The 16,392-nt window shown below is 54.9% G+C and overlaps 1 protein-coding gene across 2 annotated transcripts in view; it reads left to right on the top strand.

Annotated features, from left to right (window-relative positions):
• Positions 1-16,392, top strand: part of CFAP99 (cilia and flagella associated protein 99) — a 51,127-nt gene that overhangs the window by 20,268 nt on the left and 14,467 nt on the right. For both annotated transcript variants that reach the window (XM_026448274.1, XM_026448273.1), the window contains 8 exons: positions 796-906; positions 4,664-4,776; positions 6,689-6,866; positions 11,503-11,583; positions 11,767-11,838; positions 12,779-12,850; positions 13,207-13,295; positions 14,050-14,254. In XM_026448274.1, coding sequence (XP_026304059.1) covers positions 796-906; positions 4,664-4,776; positions 6,689-6,866; positions 11,503-11,583; positions 11,767-11,838; positions 12,779-12,850; positions 13,207-13,295; positions 14,050-14,254 — 921 coding nt within the window. The remainder of the gene's footprint in view (positions 1-795; positions 907-4,663; positions 4,777-6,688; positions 6,867-11,502; positions 11,584-11,766; positions 11,839-12,778; positions 12,851-13,206; positions 13,296-14,049; positions 14,255-16,392) is intronic.

Here is a 16,392-nt window from a genome sequence, read left to right as displayed (position 1 = left end):
CACCCCGAGCCACCACTGACCCCTAGCCACCACTGACCCCCAGCCACCACTGACCCCGAGCCACCACTGACCCTGAGGCCTGTGGACAAGATGGACCTTGTAGCTGCAGTCTGGACAGTCCTACGGGGGATTAAATACAAGAGACTCGCTGCCTGGGCTTCCTGTAGCCTCTGACAGCTGTCTGCTTTCATGGGGCAGGACGACCATTGCAAGCCAGGTGGCCCGTGCTGCTGGGGGGAGATCAGGGCAGCCCCGAGACCCTGCACAGGGTCTTGCTGCCCCTGTCCAGGAAGGGAGAGGAGCAGGGCGAGCACTGTAGAGTACTGGGAAACTGAGCTGAGCCGCTGGTGCCAGTCCTGAGCTAGGCTCCTGTCCCCGACCCCTTGCCACCCAGCTGGAGCCTTATGACGGGCAGTGCGTCTAGGCTGCAGGCGAGGGGCCTGGTACAGTTCCTGCCTGGGAGGAAACTTGGGCCCAGATTTATTCACGTTCTAGCTGGCTTGAGGTGACGACTGAGCTGCTCAGAATTGACAAGTCCAAAATGATTTCACTTTTACCTGGGGAGCCTTTGCAGATTCTGAGAACTTATCAGATGGGATTATTTGACGAAGTGCTTTGAAACCACAAATGCATTGCACTCTAAGACAATGTTGTTTGTGGTCGCTTATCATTTTCAGGTGGGCGCCAGAGGGGTGGAGGTTTTCCTGTGGCTGTGTGCCCTGACATGGTGGAGGCCTTGGGCTCTAGTCCCACCGTGCCCCTGGTGCCCCTGTGATGTCCCTTAGCCTCTGACAGACCCCCTGTTTTCTAGTGATCTGCTACCTAGCCACATTCCTGCTGGAGGAACTCGGCTTCCAGCTGTTCTGTAACATCATCAAGTCCCAACCCGTGGATAAGATGTGCAAGGTGAACCGCCCCTACCTGCCCACCAGGCCACGAGGCCCACGGGTGAGGTCCATCTGATCCTCGCCCACCTTTCACCATTCTGGTTGGTTTTAATGAAAGAAACTGGTGGTTTTCTTTTGTATTTCAAAGAAGTAGCAAGCCAGTCATGCTGGTGCCTGTCTATAGTCCCACCTGCTTGGGAGGCTGAAGCGGGAGGATCACTTGAATCCAGGAGTTTGAGGCTGCAATGAGCAATGATTGAACCACTGCACTTGGGCCTGGGTGACAGAGCAAGACCCTGTCTCTAAAAATCAAAGAAACAACAACAAAAAAAACCCAATGCACACTGACTAGTGCGGGTAAATGGCTGCTTTTATCCTGGGGAAATCCGATTCCGCTCCTGGAGGGCCTCTTCTGACTTGTAACGGGCCCAGAACAGCCTCTCCTCCCTGTGCAGCTCCAGGGGTCCCAGGGAATTGGTTCAGGGTCAGTTCTGAGGATTGGCACCCCGAGGGGGAGCCTGCAGGAGCCCATGCCCCTGACTGCCTGGAGCCACTTGCATGGGAAGCTGGCACACACAGGCCTCTGGACCGAAACGTCTGGGCCTGGACCTGCTGCTTGTGCTGGCTGCTGCCCACTCCCACTGACCGCCAGGTTTCCCCCGGACACTCATTGTGCCTGTTCTTGCTCCATTCTTACAATAACCCAGCGAGGTTGCTCCTACATGGTACTCATCCCAGGGTTGCGGAAACTGGGGCACAGAGAGGATAAGTAATTTGCCCAACGTCACACAGCAAGAGGGTAGCACAGCCAATTCTCAGACTAGGCTTTTAGCCACTGGCTTGCTCCTCCTTACTCTGCGTAGAGGGGACAGTTTCAGCTGAGGAGAGTCACTCTCTGGAGAAGAGAGTGGGAAAGCCCGAAGGAAGCAGCTAGTTCTTCAGGGGGTGTTCCAAGCCTGGAGAAGTGGGAGAGACCTGGAGTGGCAGAGCCCACCAGGATTGCAGCCCCAGAGCCACCTAACAGGTGAAGGGAGGGAGAGTGCAGCCCCGAGCCAGCACTGTATATGTCAACGACATGTTTTCCATCTACATGGAAATGTAAGTAATTCATGACGCATACACATTTGTATAGTTAGCTTAAGCAAGGTCTTCATTTTAATGAAAAAGCAGCAAAACTGATGGCATTTTCTGGGAGATACCTGGAGACTGAGCTGGGACCAGCTTCCCTGAAAACCAGAAACCAAACCCCAGAAACCAGAAACCAAACCCTGGAAACAAGCAGGTACTGATGTCTGCTCTTCTATTACAATCTTGATATTCTTTTTTTTTTTAAGACGGGGTCTCGCTCTGTCGCGCAGGCTGGAGTGCAGTGGTGCGATCTCGGCTCACTGCAACCTCTGCCTCCTGGGTTCAAGTGATTTTCCTGCCTCAGCCTCCCAAGTAGCTGGGATTACAGGCATGTGCCACCACGCCTGGCTAATTTTTGTATTTTAGTAGAGACAGGGTTTCACCATGTGGGCCAGGCTGGTCTCAAACTCCTGACATCAGGTGATCCACCTGCCTCAGCCTCCCAAAGTGCTGGGATTACAGGCGTGAGCCACCATGCCCAGCTTATCCTGACATTCTTAATAATTGCTGAACAGGCAGGGCATGGTGGCTCATGCCTATAATACCAAAACTTTGGGAGGCCAAAGCTGGGAGATTGCTTGAGCCCAGGAGGTTGAGACCAGCCTGGGCAACATAGAAAAACCCCATCTCTACAAAAAAGTGGGGTTTTTTTGTTTTTGTTTTTTTTTTTTTTTGAGACGGAGTCTCACTCTGTCACCCAGGCTGGAGTGCAGTGGTGCAATCTCGGCTCACTGCAAGCTCCGCCTCCTGGATTCATGCCATTCTTCTGCCACAGCCTCCCAAGTAGCTGGGACTACAGGTGCCCGCCACCACACCTGGCTAATTCTTTTGTATTTTTAGTAGAGACGGGGTTCACCGTGTTAGCCAGGATGGTCTTGATCTCCTGACCTCGTGATCCACCCGTCTTGGCCTCCCAAAGTGCTGGGATTACAGGCGTGAGCCTCCGTGTCTGGCCAAATTTTTTTTTAAATTAGCCTGGCATGGTGGTGCTTACCTGTAATTCCAACCACTCAAGAGGTTGAAACAGGAGGATCACTTGAGCCCAGGAGTTTGAGGCTGCAATGAGCCGTGATTGTGCCACTGCACTCCAGCCTGGGTGACAGAGCAAGACCTCCTCCTAAATGATAATAATAATAATTATTATTATTGAGACCGGGTGCGGTAATCCCAGCACTTTGGGAGGCTGAAGTGGGTGGATCACTTGAGATCAGGAGTTCCAGACCAGCCTGACCAACATGGTGAAACCCCGTCTCTATTAAAAGTAGAAAAAAATTAGCCGGTCGTGGTGGCACACACCTATAATCCCAGCTACTCAGGAGGCTGAGGCAGGAGAATCACTTGAACCTGGGAGGCGGAGGTTGCAGTGAGCTGAGATTGCACCTTTGCACTCCAGCCTGGGTGACAGAGTGAGACCCCGTCTTAAAAAAAAAAAAAAAAATTACTGAACAAAGATCCATGTTTTGTCTTGCCCTGGGTCCCACAGTGGTGGAAGTGAGCCTGGATCAATCTCAGCCTGCAGAGCCCCCAAAGCACCAGCCCAGGACAGAGTGCTCAGGGGCTGCTGCAGAGACTCCCTAGGAATTCGGGGTGCTGGCCGCACAGCACCCTTGGGCCCAGAGTGGTGCCCCCGACACTGGTGCCTGTGCACTTACCAGCTGAGAGAGCCTCTGGAGGCAGGTCCATGGGAACAGCCCACATACATCCCCAAGGGAACTGCCTGAGGGACTGCCTCCCTCCATCCCACACCCCGTGCCCCGCCGGGCCATGCCCACCCCATTGGGGTCCTTCTTCCTACCTTGGGGCTCCAGGAAGAGGCCAGCCTGGGCCTTGAAGAAGGAGAGCAAGCTACTGGGACGCCACCCTGTGGGCTCTCCAGGGAAGGCCCTGGGCCACACCTTGGGTGCTGTCACCACCATGGTCAGGAGTGGTGGGCAGTGACACGGTGTGGCTCCCAGGAGGTAGCATTCCTCACTCTGCAGGGAGTAGCCCTGAGACACCTGTGGGGGCTGATGGCCCCGCTGGCTCCAGGGAATCCACCAACTGAGAGAGGGGGATTCAGATCCACCACAAACCCCCACCCCAACTCCCGCAGGTTCTGGGTACAGCTGCCCCACCACACCCCAGTGAGGATGGGGGCCTCAATACAGGGCTGTGTCCTGGTGGCAGCAGCCCAGCTGACACGCTGAGTGTGGGGATGGGGTTTGGAGATGGACGGATTGGGTGGGGGCAGGGACCAGTGCTGAGTCTGGGGCCGTCACCATGGAGCCCCAGACCCTCAGCTCCCCATCCAGCTGGCTTTCGGGAAGCTGACTGGACAAGGCCCTCCAAGCTGAGGATGTGCTGCCAGCTTCTCAGGCACCCCTCTCCCCATGGCAGCCCACCCAGGGATCCCAGGGGCTGTGATCCTCCCAGCTGGAAGGGGAGCCAAGGTCCAGGCCTCCAGCACCAGCACCACACATCAGAGCGCCAGGAGAGTTCCGTGGTGACAGTCCCAGAAGCACACCCTGCACGGTGGCCTCGGGGGCAGGGAGCCACTGGGGGTGCTGGTGGCCTCGGGGGCAGGGAGCTCACTAGGGGTCCTGGGGGCTTTGCCCGGTGAGGGGTTGGGCCCACAGCTCCAGCCCCGTGACAGCCCCGCCCCACCGCAGTTCCTCAGGTTCTTCTTCAACCCCCTGCACCTGTGCTCGTGGATCAAGGACGAGTGGAGCCTCATCTACGAGCCGGCCCACGTGAAGGAGAACTGGATCGACCCCCTGAAGAGGTGGGCTGGACGGGGTGCTCTGGGGGCCCTGATGGCATCTGTACCCCACTCCGGGTGCCTCCACGGGCACAGGAGCTCCACGTTCCCCTTCCTGCTCCCAGAAGCTCTATGAGTGTCAGTAATCACTCCGTGTTGGGATGAGAGCTTCGGAGAAGCCCCAAGTCCCAGGCTGGCCCCACAGCCTCGGGGGGAGGAATGGACATGGTCCAGCTGCCCACCCCCAGCCTGGGCTCCCTCCATGCCGGGCAGCTGACACGTGGTGGGTGGCTGACGGCCATTTCAGGGCTGGCTGAGTGAATGGGGCAGAGCTGACCCTTCTGCGCTGGGGCCTACGTGCTGGCTGGGGCTGCGTTGGTGGCTCTAGTCCTGTGGGGACCCTGCAGGGCCCTTGGCCTCTCTGCAGATCCCAAGAGTGCAGAGTAGGGGTGGGGGTGGAGGGAGCTGAGGAAGCCACAGATCAGTTCCTGGTGGATTCTGGGGTCCAGATCTTTCTCGGGGTCCCCAGGGCCGTGTCCAGGCCTGCTGCCCTCATGCTGCCCTTGCCGCCTTCTCCTGCCTCCCCAGCAGGCCTGGGGCAAACTCCGGGGCAGGCCAGAACCCCCACGCAGAAGGGTCAGCACAGTCACTAGGGCCCTGCCTTGTGCTCCATGGAGAGGCCTGCTGGGGCCTGGGTACAGCTGAGGGGCCCCCCGGTTTTTTCCCTTCTGATAGGACTGAGGGGAGGCACTTTGTCTTCCTAAGGACAGACAGACTGTTTTGGCACAAGCAGACCACTTAGGTGCCAGCTGGGTGCAGGAGACCTGGAGGCACAGGGGAGATGGAAGCCCTTCCTGTGGGGAGAGGAGGCCCTGGAGATGTTCCTTTACCAAGGGGCAATCCCCAGTCCCAGCCAGCCCACTCCTGGCAATCAAGATAAACCTCCAAAGGAAGGAGTAGGAGCAGCCCTGCTGGTGGCCCTACCTTGTGCCCCAGGCTGGACTCACTGCCCACTCAGAGGCCCCCATGGCCTGGGCCTGCAGGGTTGCCTCTGGGAAGCTGCTCAGCTCAGTTCCCGTGAGCCCCTCTTCCTGCGCCACCATCCCCGGTCGGCTTCCTCTGCCTGCTCTAGGACCAGCCCCGTCACAAACCTCCTGCCCCTCTCCCCCACCTGCCTCAAGCTGGGAACGCTGGGGCCTGGCCCTGGAGAGACCCCCAAGACCCCACTTGCTATGGGCCCTGGACCATGGCTCTTAAGGTGAGGCAGGAGCTATTTCAAGCCATGCCCTCTGCCACCTGGGAGCCCACATGAGAGGACACTTGATAGGCTGGTGATGGCGGGCTGTGCCCATGCAGGGTATGGGACATGGAAGGGGGAGCCCCAGACTTGGGCGGCCTGGCAAGGCCCTTCCCAAACCCCGGCTCCAGAGCACCCCCACTCAGAGGCTGTACCAAGTACAACTGGGCTCCTGCCCCGCCTGACTCCACAGCTCCACTTCCAGGAGTCACCAACAATGTAGTTCCAGAATGTTCCTTTCCAATCAGCTCCTTTTTCCACTGCTGGCTTCCATCTGCTCTGGCCCAGATTGGCATCCTGAGTCCTGGTGACTGGTTGTCCTCAGAGCCCTTGGATTCCTGCAGCAGGGCTGTGCCTGTCCTCCCAGCTCCCCACTCACCAGCATGGCCCAATGCCTCTGGGCCCGTTTCCTGTATCTGTACAAGGGGACTGCGTCTGTATACATTTCAGGGGTGTGGTTGACAGTGTGAGTGCCTACAAGCAGAAGGCACTTCGTGAAGTGAGGCCATCCACTCCACTATCACCTCCACCCCAAGGTGGATCCAATCGCCTGGGGAGCCTTTTGGATCCTAAAAGCCATCGCCTTATTGAATAGCTTACAGAGTGACCATAAGAGGCGTTTCCACTTTTGCCTTCAAGATGGCAGCCAAAGGTCCAGGAGCTGATCAACCACCTGGAGAGCATGTCTGCCAGTCAGTCCTCTCCTTTAAAGACCAAGGCCAAGGTCACAGAGCCCAAGGAATTCAACCTGACTGCCCCCAAGTCTCGCACCATTCCAGCGCCTGAGCCAGTCCCGGTCGTGGCCAAGCCGAGACCAGTGAGTGTGGGCATTCTCAGTGGGCACCAGCTTGCAGGCATCAGGGTGGCCAGGTTGGGAGAGTGGACTGTGTGGGCCTGTGGGAGACTGGGCTCCCCGCAGGGCTGAGGGTGCACTGGACTAGACCAGGAACAGTAAATGACCCCACCCCACTCCCCACAGAGAGGGAAGCCCAGCTGACCCACCCGGTGGGCTCCCACACTCCACACACTGTGGTCCTCTAAGTAGGTGTTGAGTGGAGCTGTCAGGCCATGGGGCTCCGACCTGTCTGGAGTTGGAGCTTAGAGCCCACTTTTAACTCTGGCGTAATGCAACACCCCCTCTCCATTAAGTATGACACGTAGATGACAGCATACTCTTTGGGCAGGCCTAGAGACTCTTCCTCTCTTTTTCTCTCCCCACTGCTGACTTATCAGTCAGGATGCTTCGTATTGCAAATAACAGAAAAATGCAGCTCAAACTGGCTTAGACAATAGAGCACGGGCTCTATTGAGTGAAGTAGGATAGGCTTCAGGCATACGTAACCAGGGTTCCAGCTCTGCTTCTCTGTGGCTCTCTGTCCTAGTCTCCTCTGTAAGTCTAATTCATTTTTGGGCCAACTTCCCTGATTATAGCAAAATATCCTCATTTGCCACCACCTATACCATCCAGGGCATGAGAGGACACCTGGGGCCAAGAATTCTTTGGAAAAGTCTGACTGGACCAGCTTAGGTCTCATTCCTGCCTTGAATTGATCACTGTGATCAGGCATATAATGTCCTGACTGGTCATGGGCTCTACCCCAAGCAATGGACTGAGCTTCCCAGAACCAACAGGTTCTGCAACTGGACTAAGGGACGTATGTGAGGGGAAGGGGATGGTGCTGGGAGGCCCCAGAGTCCTGCCCCACTTCCGCTATCCTTCAGGTCTCATTAAAATCCCTCTTCCCAGAGAGGCTTTTCATGAATGCCTCAAACATGTCAGGTCCTTCACTTAGTTTCCTTCTCACTGATCCTGGCTCCTTTTCTTCACAGAATTGGAGTTTAGAGTTGTTTAGTAATTTGTGGACCTGCCTATTTCTGCCTCCTCCAGCAGACATCATCTATCTTATTTTTCCCATATTCTTTTTATTATTATTATTATTAGCATCATTATTATTATTTGAGACAGAGTCTCGCTCTGTCACCCAGGCTGGCGTGCAGTGGCGTGATCTTGGCTCACTGCAACCTCTGCCTCCTGGGTTTAAGTGATTCTCCTGCCTCAGCCTCCCGAGTAGCTGGGATTACAGGTACCAGCCACCACGCCCGGCTCATTTTTATATTTTTAGTAGAAGTAGGGTTTTGTCACGTTGGCCGGGCTGGTCTCTAACTGACCTCAGGTGATTCACCCACCTCGGCCTCCCAAAGTGCTGGGATTACAGGTGTAAGCCACTGCACCTGGCCATTATTTCTCCCATATTCTCAATGCCTATCCTAGTCATGGCTCAAAGCAGAACCTCAGTAAATATTTGTTGGATGGATGGGTGGATGGATGGGTGGATGGATGCATGGATGAATGGATGGACTATCGTATGGTAGATGGATGGGTGGATGAATGGATAGATGGATGGATGGATGGATGATTAGATGGGTGAATGGGTAGATGGATGATTGCATGGAAGAATGGATGGGTGGATGAATGATCAAATGGATGGACGGGTACATGGGTGAGTGGGTGGATGGATGTCAGATGGATGGATGAAGAGATCACCAGGTAGATGGATAAATGAGTAGATGGATGGGTGGGTGAAGGAATGGAGGGATGGGTAGATGGATGGATGGATGGTTGGATGCATGGAAAGATAAGTTGATGGATAGATGGATGGATAGTCAGATGGAAGGATGGGTGGGTGGATGGATGGAGATCAGATGGATGGATGGATGATAGGTGGTGAATGGATGGAGAGATAGATGGTCAGATGGGTAGATGGATAAACAGATGGGTGAGTAGATGGATGGGTGAGTGAATGAATGAATGACTTGGTAGATGGATGGATGAATGGAAGGATAAGTGGATGGATAGATAGATGACTGGATGGATGGATGGATGGATGGATGGATGGATGGATGGATGGATGGACACATGGAAGGATAAGTGAATGAATGTATGGATAGATGCATGCATGGAAGGATAAGTGGATGGGTGGATGGATGGATGGATGGGTGATTGGACGATTGGATGGATGATTGGATAGGTGATCAAATGGGTGGGTGGGTGGGTGGGTCAGTGAATGGGTGATCAGGTGGATGGATAGATGATCAAATGGATGAATGGATGAGTAGATGAATGGGTAAGTGAATGAATGGATGGGTGGGTAGATAGATGGATGAATGGGTAGATGGACAGATGGATGGACAGATGGGTGGATGGATGATTAGATGAGTTTATGGGTGGATGAATGGATGAACACATGGGTGAGTAGATGAATGAGTGGGTGAATGAATGGATGGGTGGGTAGATGGATGGATGGATGGATTGGATGACTGGATGGATAATTAAATGGTTGGATGGGTGGGTAGGTGAGTGAATGGATGACCAGATGGATGGATAAATGATCAAATGGATGAATGGGTGATTAGATGGATGAGCAGATGGGTGGGTAGGTGAATTAATGGATGGGTGGGTAGATGGATGGATGGATGCATGATTAGATTATGAATAGATAGATGGATGATCACATGGGTGAGTAGATGAATGAGTGGGTGAATGAATGGATGGGTGGGTGGATGGATGGATGGACAGATGGATAGATGGATGGATGCATGGATGGATGGATGGATGGATGGATTGTTGGCTTTATGAAGGATAAGTAGATGGATGGATGAGTGGATGAATGGATGGATGGATGGATGAATGGAGGGAGGGATGGATAGATGGACAGACAGACGGATGGATGGGTGGGTGAGTGAGTGGGTGGGTGGATGATCAGATGGACGGATGATTAGATGGAGGTGGATGAAAGATGGATGATCAGAGACCTTGTTGCTGAGCAATCCCACAGTTGCCCCATCTGTATAATCTTCAGCATTTCTGACCCCCATCTCCTCAGGGCTCAGTGTGTTTGTCTCAGGTCATGCTGCCAGCTTCATCTCTCTCTCTCTCTCTCCCTCTGTCTACCAGGCATAGCCCCTGCCTGGGCCCTCACCATGCCCTCCCATGCTCTATAGCTGTGTTCTTCTCAGTATAATCTGTGAGATGTTGGTGGACATGTACCTTCTCTGCATCCACAGGGTGGCTGTGCTGAAACTATCCTCTACCCTCCCTACCCTGTGCCATGCCTAAGACATCCTTCCCCTTCAGGGTTGAGGGCCCACTGGAATTCACTCATTCATTCATCCAACACATAGTTACAGAGTGCCAAGTATATGCCAGGCACTGTGACCTCATGAAGCATGCACTTCAGTGGGGGACACAGACAAAATCAGGATAGGTAAAACATATGTTGTATTAACTAGTGATAAATGCTGAGGAGACAAAAGGATGCAGGCAAAGGAGATAAGAAGTGTTGGAGCAGTTGTGATTCTGGATTGTGTGGCCTGGAAAGGCCTCCTGAGAAATGCCATGAAGTAAAAATCCAGAAGTGAGCAAGTCAGCCATGGAGTGTCTCAGGGAAGAGCATCCCGGGCAGGAGCAAGGTGCAGGCAAAGGCCCGGGGGCGGTGCCCACCCTCCCTCAAGTGTTTAAGAGCGGCCAGGAGTGAGGCAGGGAAGAGGGAAGGCGGGATACCAGTCTGGTCACACATCCACTGGAGGGAGCAGAGACAGGACACATTGAGGCAGGCTGGCGCCAACACAGGGTCCCTCCAGCTGCCGTGGCCAAGGAGGGTGGTGAGAGGCAGTTTGTGGAGATGTCTTGAAGCAGGTGTGCAGGAGATGAATGTGGGTGTGAGAGACAGGTGACAAGGAGGACTCTGAGGCATGGGTGAGTCGTGGTCAGTCGTGGTCAGTGAGGCTGAGGGAGGGCTGCTTGGAGGAAGATGAGGGTTTCAGATTTGGACGAGTTGATTTTCCATGACTGTTAGATGTGCAGGGGAGAAGGCATGGAGTTAGGAGGGTAGATACAGCAGTCTGGAGCTGGGCCGGCCCCCTCCTGCTCCTCCATGGACACAGCTCCGGCCTTGTTATCGGAGCCTCCTGTGACTGGACTCGGGGATGTGGTCCAGCCGCCCTGTCCTCTGCAGTGTCCCCTCCCCACAGCTTACTTTGCAGGGGTCCGTGATATTCTCCCAGCCTCTCCTGCCCAGGCAGCCATCTTCTGCCTGTCTCCCAGTGTCAAGGGAGCTGGCTGCCTCCCCCTCTTGCTCCTACCCACCCTGGCCATCCCATGCTGGCCGATGGTGCGCCCTCAGTACTGCCGGCTCACGTCTTACCCCACCCACCCCATCCCCGGCCAAGCTCCAGACCCCGCGCCAATGACCAGCCTGACCTCCTTCCCTTTACTTCCAACACTGACCCACCAGCACCTAGCAGTGTTAGCTCCAGCCCTGCTTCTCCTCCAGTGCAGGCCGCCACCACCCTCCCCTTCACCTACATCCACCAAGCTGTCGGCCCTGGCATTTCTGGGCCCCCTCCCACTCATAGCTACTGACCACAGGCTCTTCCTCCCACCACTTCAACAGGTCCCCCAGAGCACCTACCAGCCACCCAAGGAGCAGCAGCAGCTGGAGACGGTCAAGAGGCACAACCGCCGAAAGGCCGAGGTGAGCTGTGTGTGACCCCTGCCTTCCTAGGGACCCCATGTGGGGGATGTATGAAGGGAAGGTGGGGTGGGGAGAGGGAGGAGGAGGCAAGAGGGAGAGACTGGGTGGAAGCTCATCCTCCCATGGCCTGGAGGACACTGGGCAGAGGCTGGTGGAACTGGAGCCGCCATGTCACTGTGGCAGGAGCTGCTGCTGAGGGCAAACATTGAGGAACTGCGCTGCGCCATGCCCAGGTCCTGCGGGGAGCCAGTGCAGGTACCACCCAGCTCTCTCAAGACCCATCATCGAGGTGGCATCTTCTCAAACCATCAGAAAGTTCCTCCCAACATTATCGCAGTGACCACTTATGTAGCCTTTTACCACTGAGGGCCGGGGAGGGGCGGATTCTCAGTAACACTGGGAAAGTGCGCCTTGAGCCCACTGTGGTGTGGCCCCTAAGCAGGCGGGTATAGACGCGCACCCACATCCCCTGGGAGGAAGCTCACGGGAAAGCACCTGCAGGTGCTGCCTCTGGGTGTCTCCAGATGTTCTGTGATGAGCATTTCATGCCTCTGTAAGGAAAAAACAAACCCAGGTATGTTTGCCAATAAAGAAGAAGCAAAGAGACAAGGACAGGAGAGACTGTGCCTGGCAGGGTTCACTCAGGAGCACGGCCCCACTGGGTGGCAGGGGTCCCACCGTGAGGGCAGACCCAGGATGGGCAGCCCGCATGGTGCATGCCATGGGGCCGAGTTGGCTGAGTGCTCAGAGGGGTGGCCTTTGCGGCCACTCCACTCACTGCAACTTGCGGTGCCCGCCTGGGGTGTGTTGGCAAAGCAGCTAGAGGCTGGGCTGGGAGCAGACAAGCTTGGGGAGAGGCCATGGGGGCCAGCCAGACCCCAGCTCTGGGAGTGGCTGAGAAGAGAGTCACTGAGCCCTGAGGCCAAGTTGTCCTGACTAGAAACCACTGTTCCCAGGCCCACAGGCCCTGCACCCTCCTTGTTCCAACCTGGGTGAAACCCCAACAAGGTTTGGGGGGCATTGGAAGACAGAGATGCTGACCTGGGGTGGTGGTAGGAATAGGCAGCTGCGGGGAGGATGAAGAGGAGTGAGCCAGGCCTCCCCAGGGTGCTGGGCCAGCATCCACCTGGTGTGTGTTTGGGGGCACCCAGCAGGCACAGGTGCCAGGCGGCCAGCTCTGCCCTGACTCCTGCAGGGCTCCAAGCAGCAACTGCGGCTTCAATTCACACCCCGAATCCGAAAGACTCCGAAGCTGACCTTCTATAGGGTGAGGGATTCTCCTGGATGGTCAGGCTGCTGTCCCTGGGCACCTACCCCTCCAGACCTTTTCTGTCCCTAGAGGCTCAGATGACCTGAGCTGGGGGACCCAGAGTCCCAAGGACGGCGCCACTCTGGGGGAGAGGGCAGCACCCGGGCAGGGAGTAGGTGTGAAGGGTACGAGGGCAGGGGGTGGGTGTGAAGGGTACGAGGGCAGGGGGTAGGTGTGAAGGGCACGAAGGCAGGGTGTAGGTGTGAAGGGCACCCGGGCAGGGGGTAGGCATGAAGGGCATGAGGGCAGGAGGGTCACTTGTTGCTCCCAAGGGTCCCCTCAAGTCCCCACCACAGCCAGTCCCCACTCCACAGCCCGACAACGTCCCAGTCAAGCTGAACACCACAGCCATCCTGCGAGAAGGGGCCTTGTACCAGCGGCAGGTGGAGCAAGAGCTGCAGAGGTGAAGGGTGGCAGGCCCCCCACCTGCCTTCCACAGCATCACCCTTGGGAGTAAAGGCCCAGAGGAGGGGCCTGGGGGCTGGGCAGCTCCGTGGAGAGGGCTCGGGGGTCACAACAGGCTGTGGTCCTGCAGTGGCAGGGGCGACAAGCAGGACTGTGTCAGGGTCACAGGTGCACCTTACAAAGATCATCCCAGCTCATGGAGGGGCATGAATGGGGGTGGAGGAACTTAGCAAAGGCCTGACCCCCCCAAACCTCCCTTGGGGTTACCTCCTCTCTGGACCCCTTCCTGATGCCCTCATCTCCTAGACCACCAGGGCTGCAAACCCCTGTGCTGACCCCACGCAATGTGGTCATGTCTTTCCTTGTCTGCGAGTCAGGCTGTGGGGGGAGCACGGGTGCCTGACCAGATGGTAGAGTGGATGCACAGGTGGTGCACAGGGGCAAGGGTGTCCAGGCCAGTGGCGGACAGAAGGTTGATGGAGGGACCGATGACAGACACAGGGTTGGTGGGTGGACAGACAGTTGGACAGAGTGAGGGTAGACAAACAAGTGGATGAAGGGAGGGGTGGGTGGATGGGGCTGATGGGTGGATGGTGGGTCGGGGGTAGGAGTAAGGGCAGGCCACGCAGTTGGGTGTCAGGAGTAGCAGCCCACGCCTACATAGCCACTGTCCCCCAGGAAAATCTGTGGCCACCCAGTAGCCTCCATCACGGGCAGAACCCCAAGCTGTGCTTCTGTCCCTCTTTGCCCAGGGTTGATAAGCTCGTGGATGGGGCTGGGGACTTCTCCGAGTTCCTCGAGTGGCAGAAAAAGATGCAGGCGAAGGACCGGGAAGAGCAACTGGCTGCAAGCGAGTGCCGGCGGTTGCAAGGGAAGCTTAGCCATGAGGAGGCCGTCCTGGCCCGGCAGAGCCTCATGCAGGAGAACAAGCAGAGAGTGGAGCAGCAGAAGGAGCAGGTGGGTGCCATGCAGGGCAGCTGGGCATGGGGCAGCCAGCTGAGCTGTGTGCCCACTGGGAGCTGCAGGGCCGGGACTGGCAGTGGAGCTGAGTGTCCACAGCGCCCCCATAGAAGCTACTGATGTGTCGGTCCCGGCTTCTCTTCCTCCTCAAAGGACACACTGCCTAGGTAGGCACTCTCAGCCTGTGTTCCCCGAGAGTGCCTGCTCCTTCCAGTGGGCCTCCCAGTGGCCTGGACCAGCAGGGAGCCTCAGCCCCAGGAGGCCGGCCTGTATACTTTCTCCTGGGACGTATCCCTTTGCAGACCTGTGGTCAGGGGCTTGATCAAAGGTCACTCAGATTGTTTCTTTTGATAGTTTCATCTGTGTCTGTATTCAATTTTAAGGTTTTCCTTTTCTTTCCTTTTTACTTTAAAAAAGAAATATGAAGGTCAGGCCAGGCATGGTGGCTCACACCTGTAGTCCCAGCATTTAGGACGCCAAGGCCAGAAGATCACTTGAGCCCAGGAATTCAAGATCAGCCTGAGCAACAGAGCAAAATCTCATCTCTATAAAAAATACAAAAATTAGCTGGGCATGGTGGTGCGTGCCCATAGTCCCAGCTACTCAGGAGGCTGAGGTAGGAGGATCACTTGAGCCTGGAAGGACAAGGTTGCAGTGAGCCATGATCTTGTCATGGGTGACATGACATCATGGGTGACAGAGCGTAGCTGTCTCAAAAAGAAAACAAACAAACAAACAAAAAAAATGAAGTCCAAACAATGTGAAAAAGTAGACTCAGAGAAGTCTCACCTCTTGTAAGTCTATAACTTACAATCCATTTCCATCTTCCTTTGTAGGTCCTTCCTTTCATGAATTTCTAGATTACCTTTCCCGTCTTTCAAAGCAAATAACACCCTTGTATATATGTACTTTTTCCTTCCCTTTTTTGTTACATAAAAGGTCACATTTTGCTTTATCTGCAAAGAATAACGTGCAAGGCTTTCACCTTTGCAGAGCTGGATTTTCAGGATAAACTTCTAGAGGAAGTTACATTTTCAGATGTCACACCAAAGAGTAATTGGATATGGGGGAGTCCTTGCCGTTTGGGACGCGTGGTTTTACTGAATATGACCAATCGTCTCCCTGGTACTTTCATCACCATCTTACTCCCCCAAAGTGTGAGAGGGGTCTGATCCGCATGCCCCAGCACAGAGTGTACCAGGCTGAATTCGTGAATTTGTGCCAATTTCATGGGTGAGAAATAGTATCTTGGTATAGTTCTGATTTGCATCTTATTTATTTATCAGTGAATTTGAGCAAATGTCCACACGTATAAGTGATTTCGGTGTCTATTTCTGTGAACCGTCTGTTCGTGTCTCTTGTCCATTTTCTATTGCACTTTTTTTTTTTTTTTTTGAGACGGAGTCTCGCTCTATTGCTGGGGCTGGAGTGCAGTGGCCGGATCTCAGCTCACTGCAAGCTCCGCCTCCTGGGTTCACACCATTCTCCTGCCTCAGCCTTCTGAGTAGCTGGGACTACAGGCGCCCGCCACCTCGCCCAGCTAGATTTTTGTATTTTTTTAGTAGAGACGGGGTTTCACCATGTTAGCCAGGATGGTCTCGATCTTCTGACCTCGTGATCCGCCGGTCTCGGCCTCCCAAAGTGCTGGGATTACAGGCTTGAGCCACCGCGCCCGGCTCTATTGCACTTTTGACCTTCATTTCCTCGACTTTTTTTTTGGTTCTTTATTTCTTTAACTTGACAAATGCAATTGAATATATTTATGATATATAACATTTTTTATTTTTATTTATTTATTTTTTGAGACGGAGTCTTGCTCTGTCGCCCAGGCTGGAGTGCAGTGGCACAATGTCATTTCACTGCAAGCTCCGCCTACCAGGTTCACGCCATTCTCCCGCCTCAGCCTCCTGAGTAGCTGGGACTACAGGTGCCCACCACTACGCCCGGCTAATTTTTTGTATTTTTACTAGAGATGGGGTTTCACTGTGTTAGTCAGAATGGTCTCCATCTCCTGACCTCGTGATCCGCCCACCTTGGCCTCCCAAAGTTCTAGGATTACAGGCGTGAGCCACCGCACCTGGCTGATTGATTGATTGATTGATTTTTTTTTTTTTTTTTTTTTTTTTTTTTTTTTT

The sequence above is a fragment of the Piliocolobus tephrosceles genome, chromosome 3 (assembly GCF_002776525.5).
Source record: "Piliocolobus tephrosceles isolate RC106 chromosome 3, ASM277652v3, whole genome shotgun sequence".
Taxonomy (NCBI): Eukaryota; Metazoa; Chordata; class Mammalia; order Primates; family Cercopithecidae; genus Piliocolobus; species Piliocolobus tephrosceles.
Note: the sequence above shows the minus strand (reverse complement) of the source record. Positions and strands in the feature narration are given on the sequence as shown.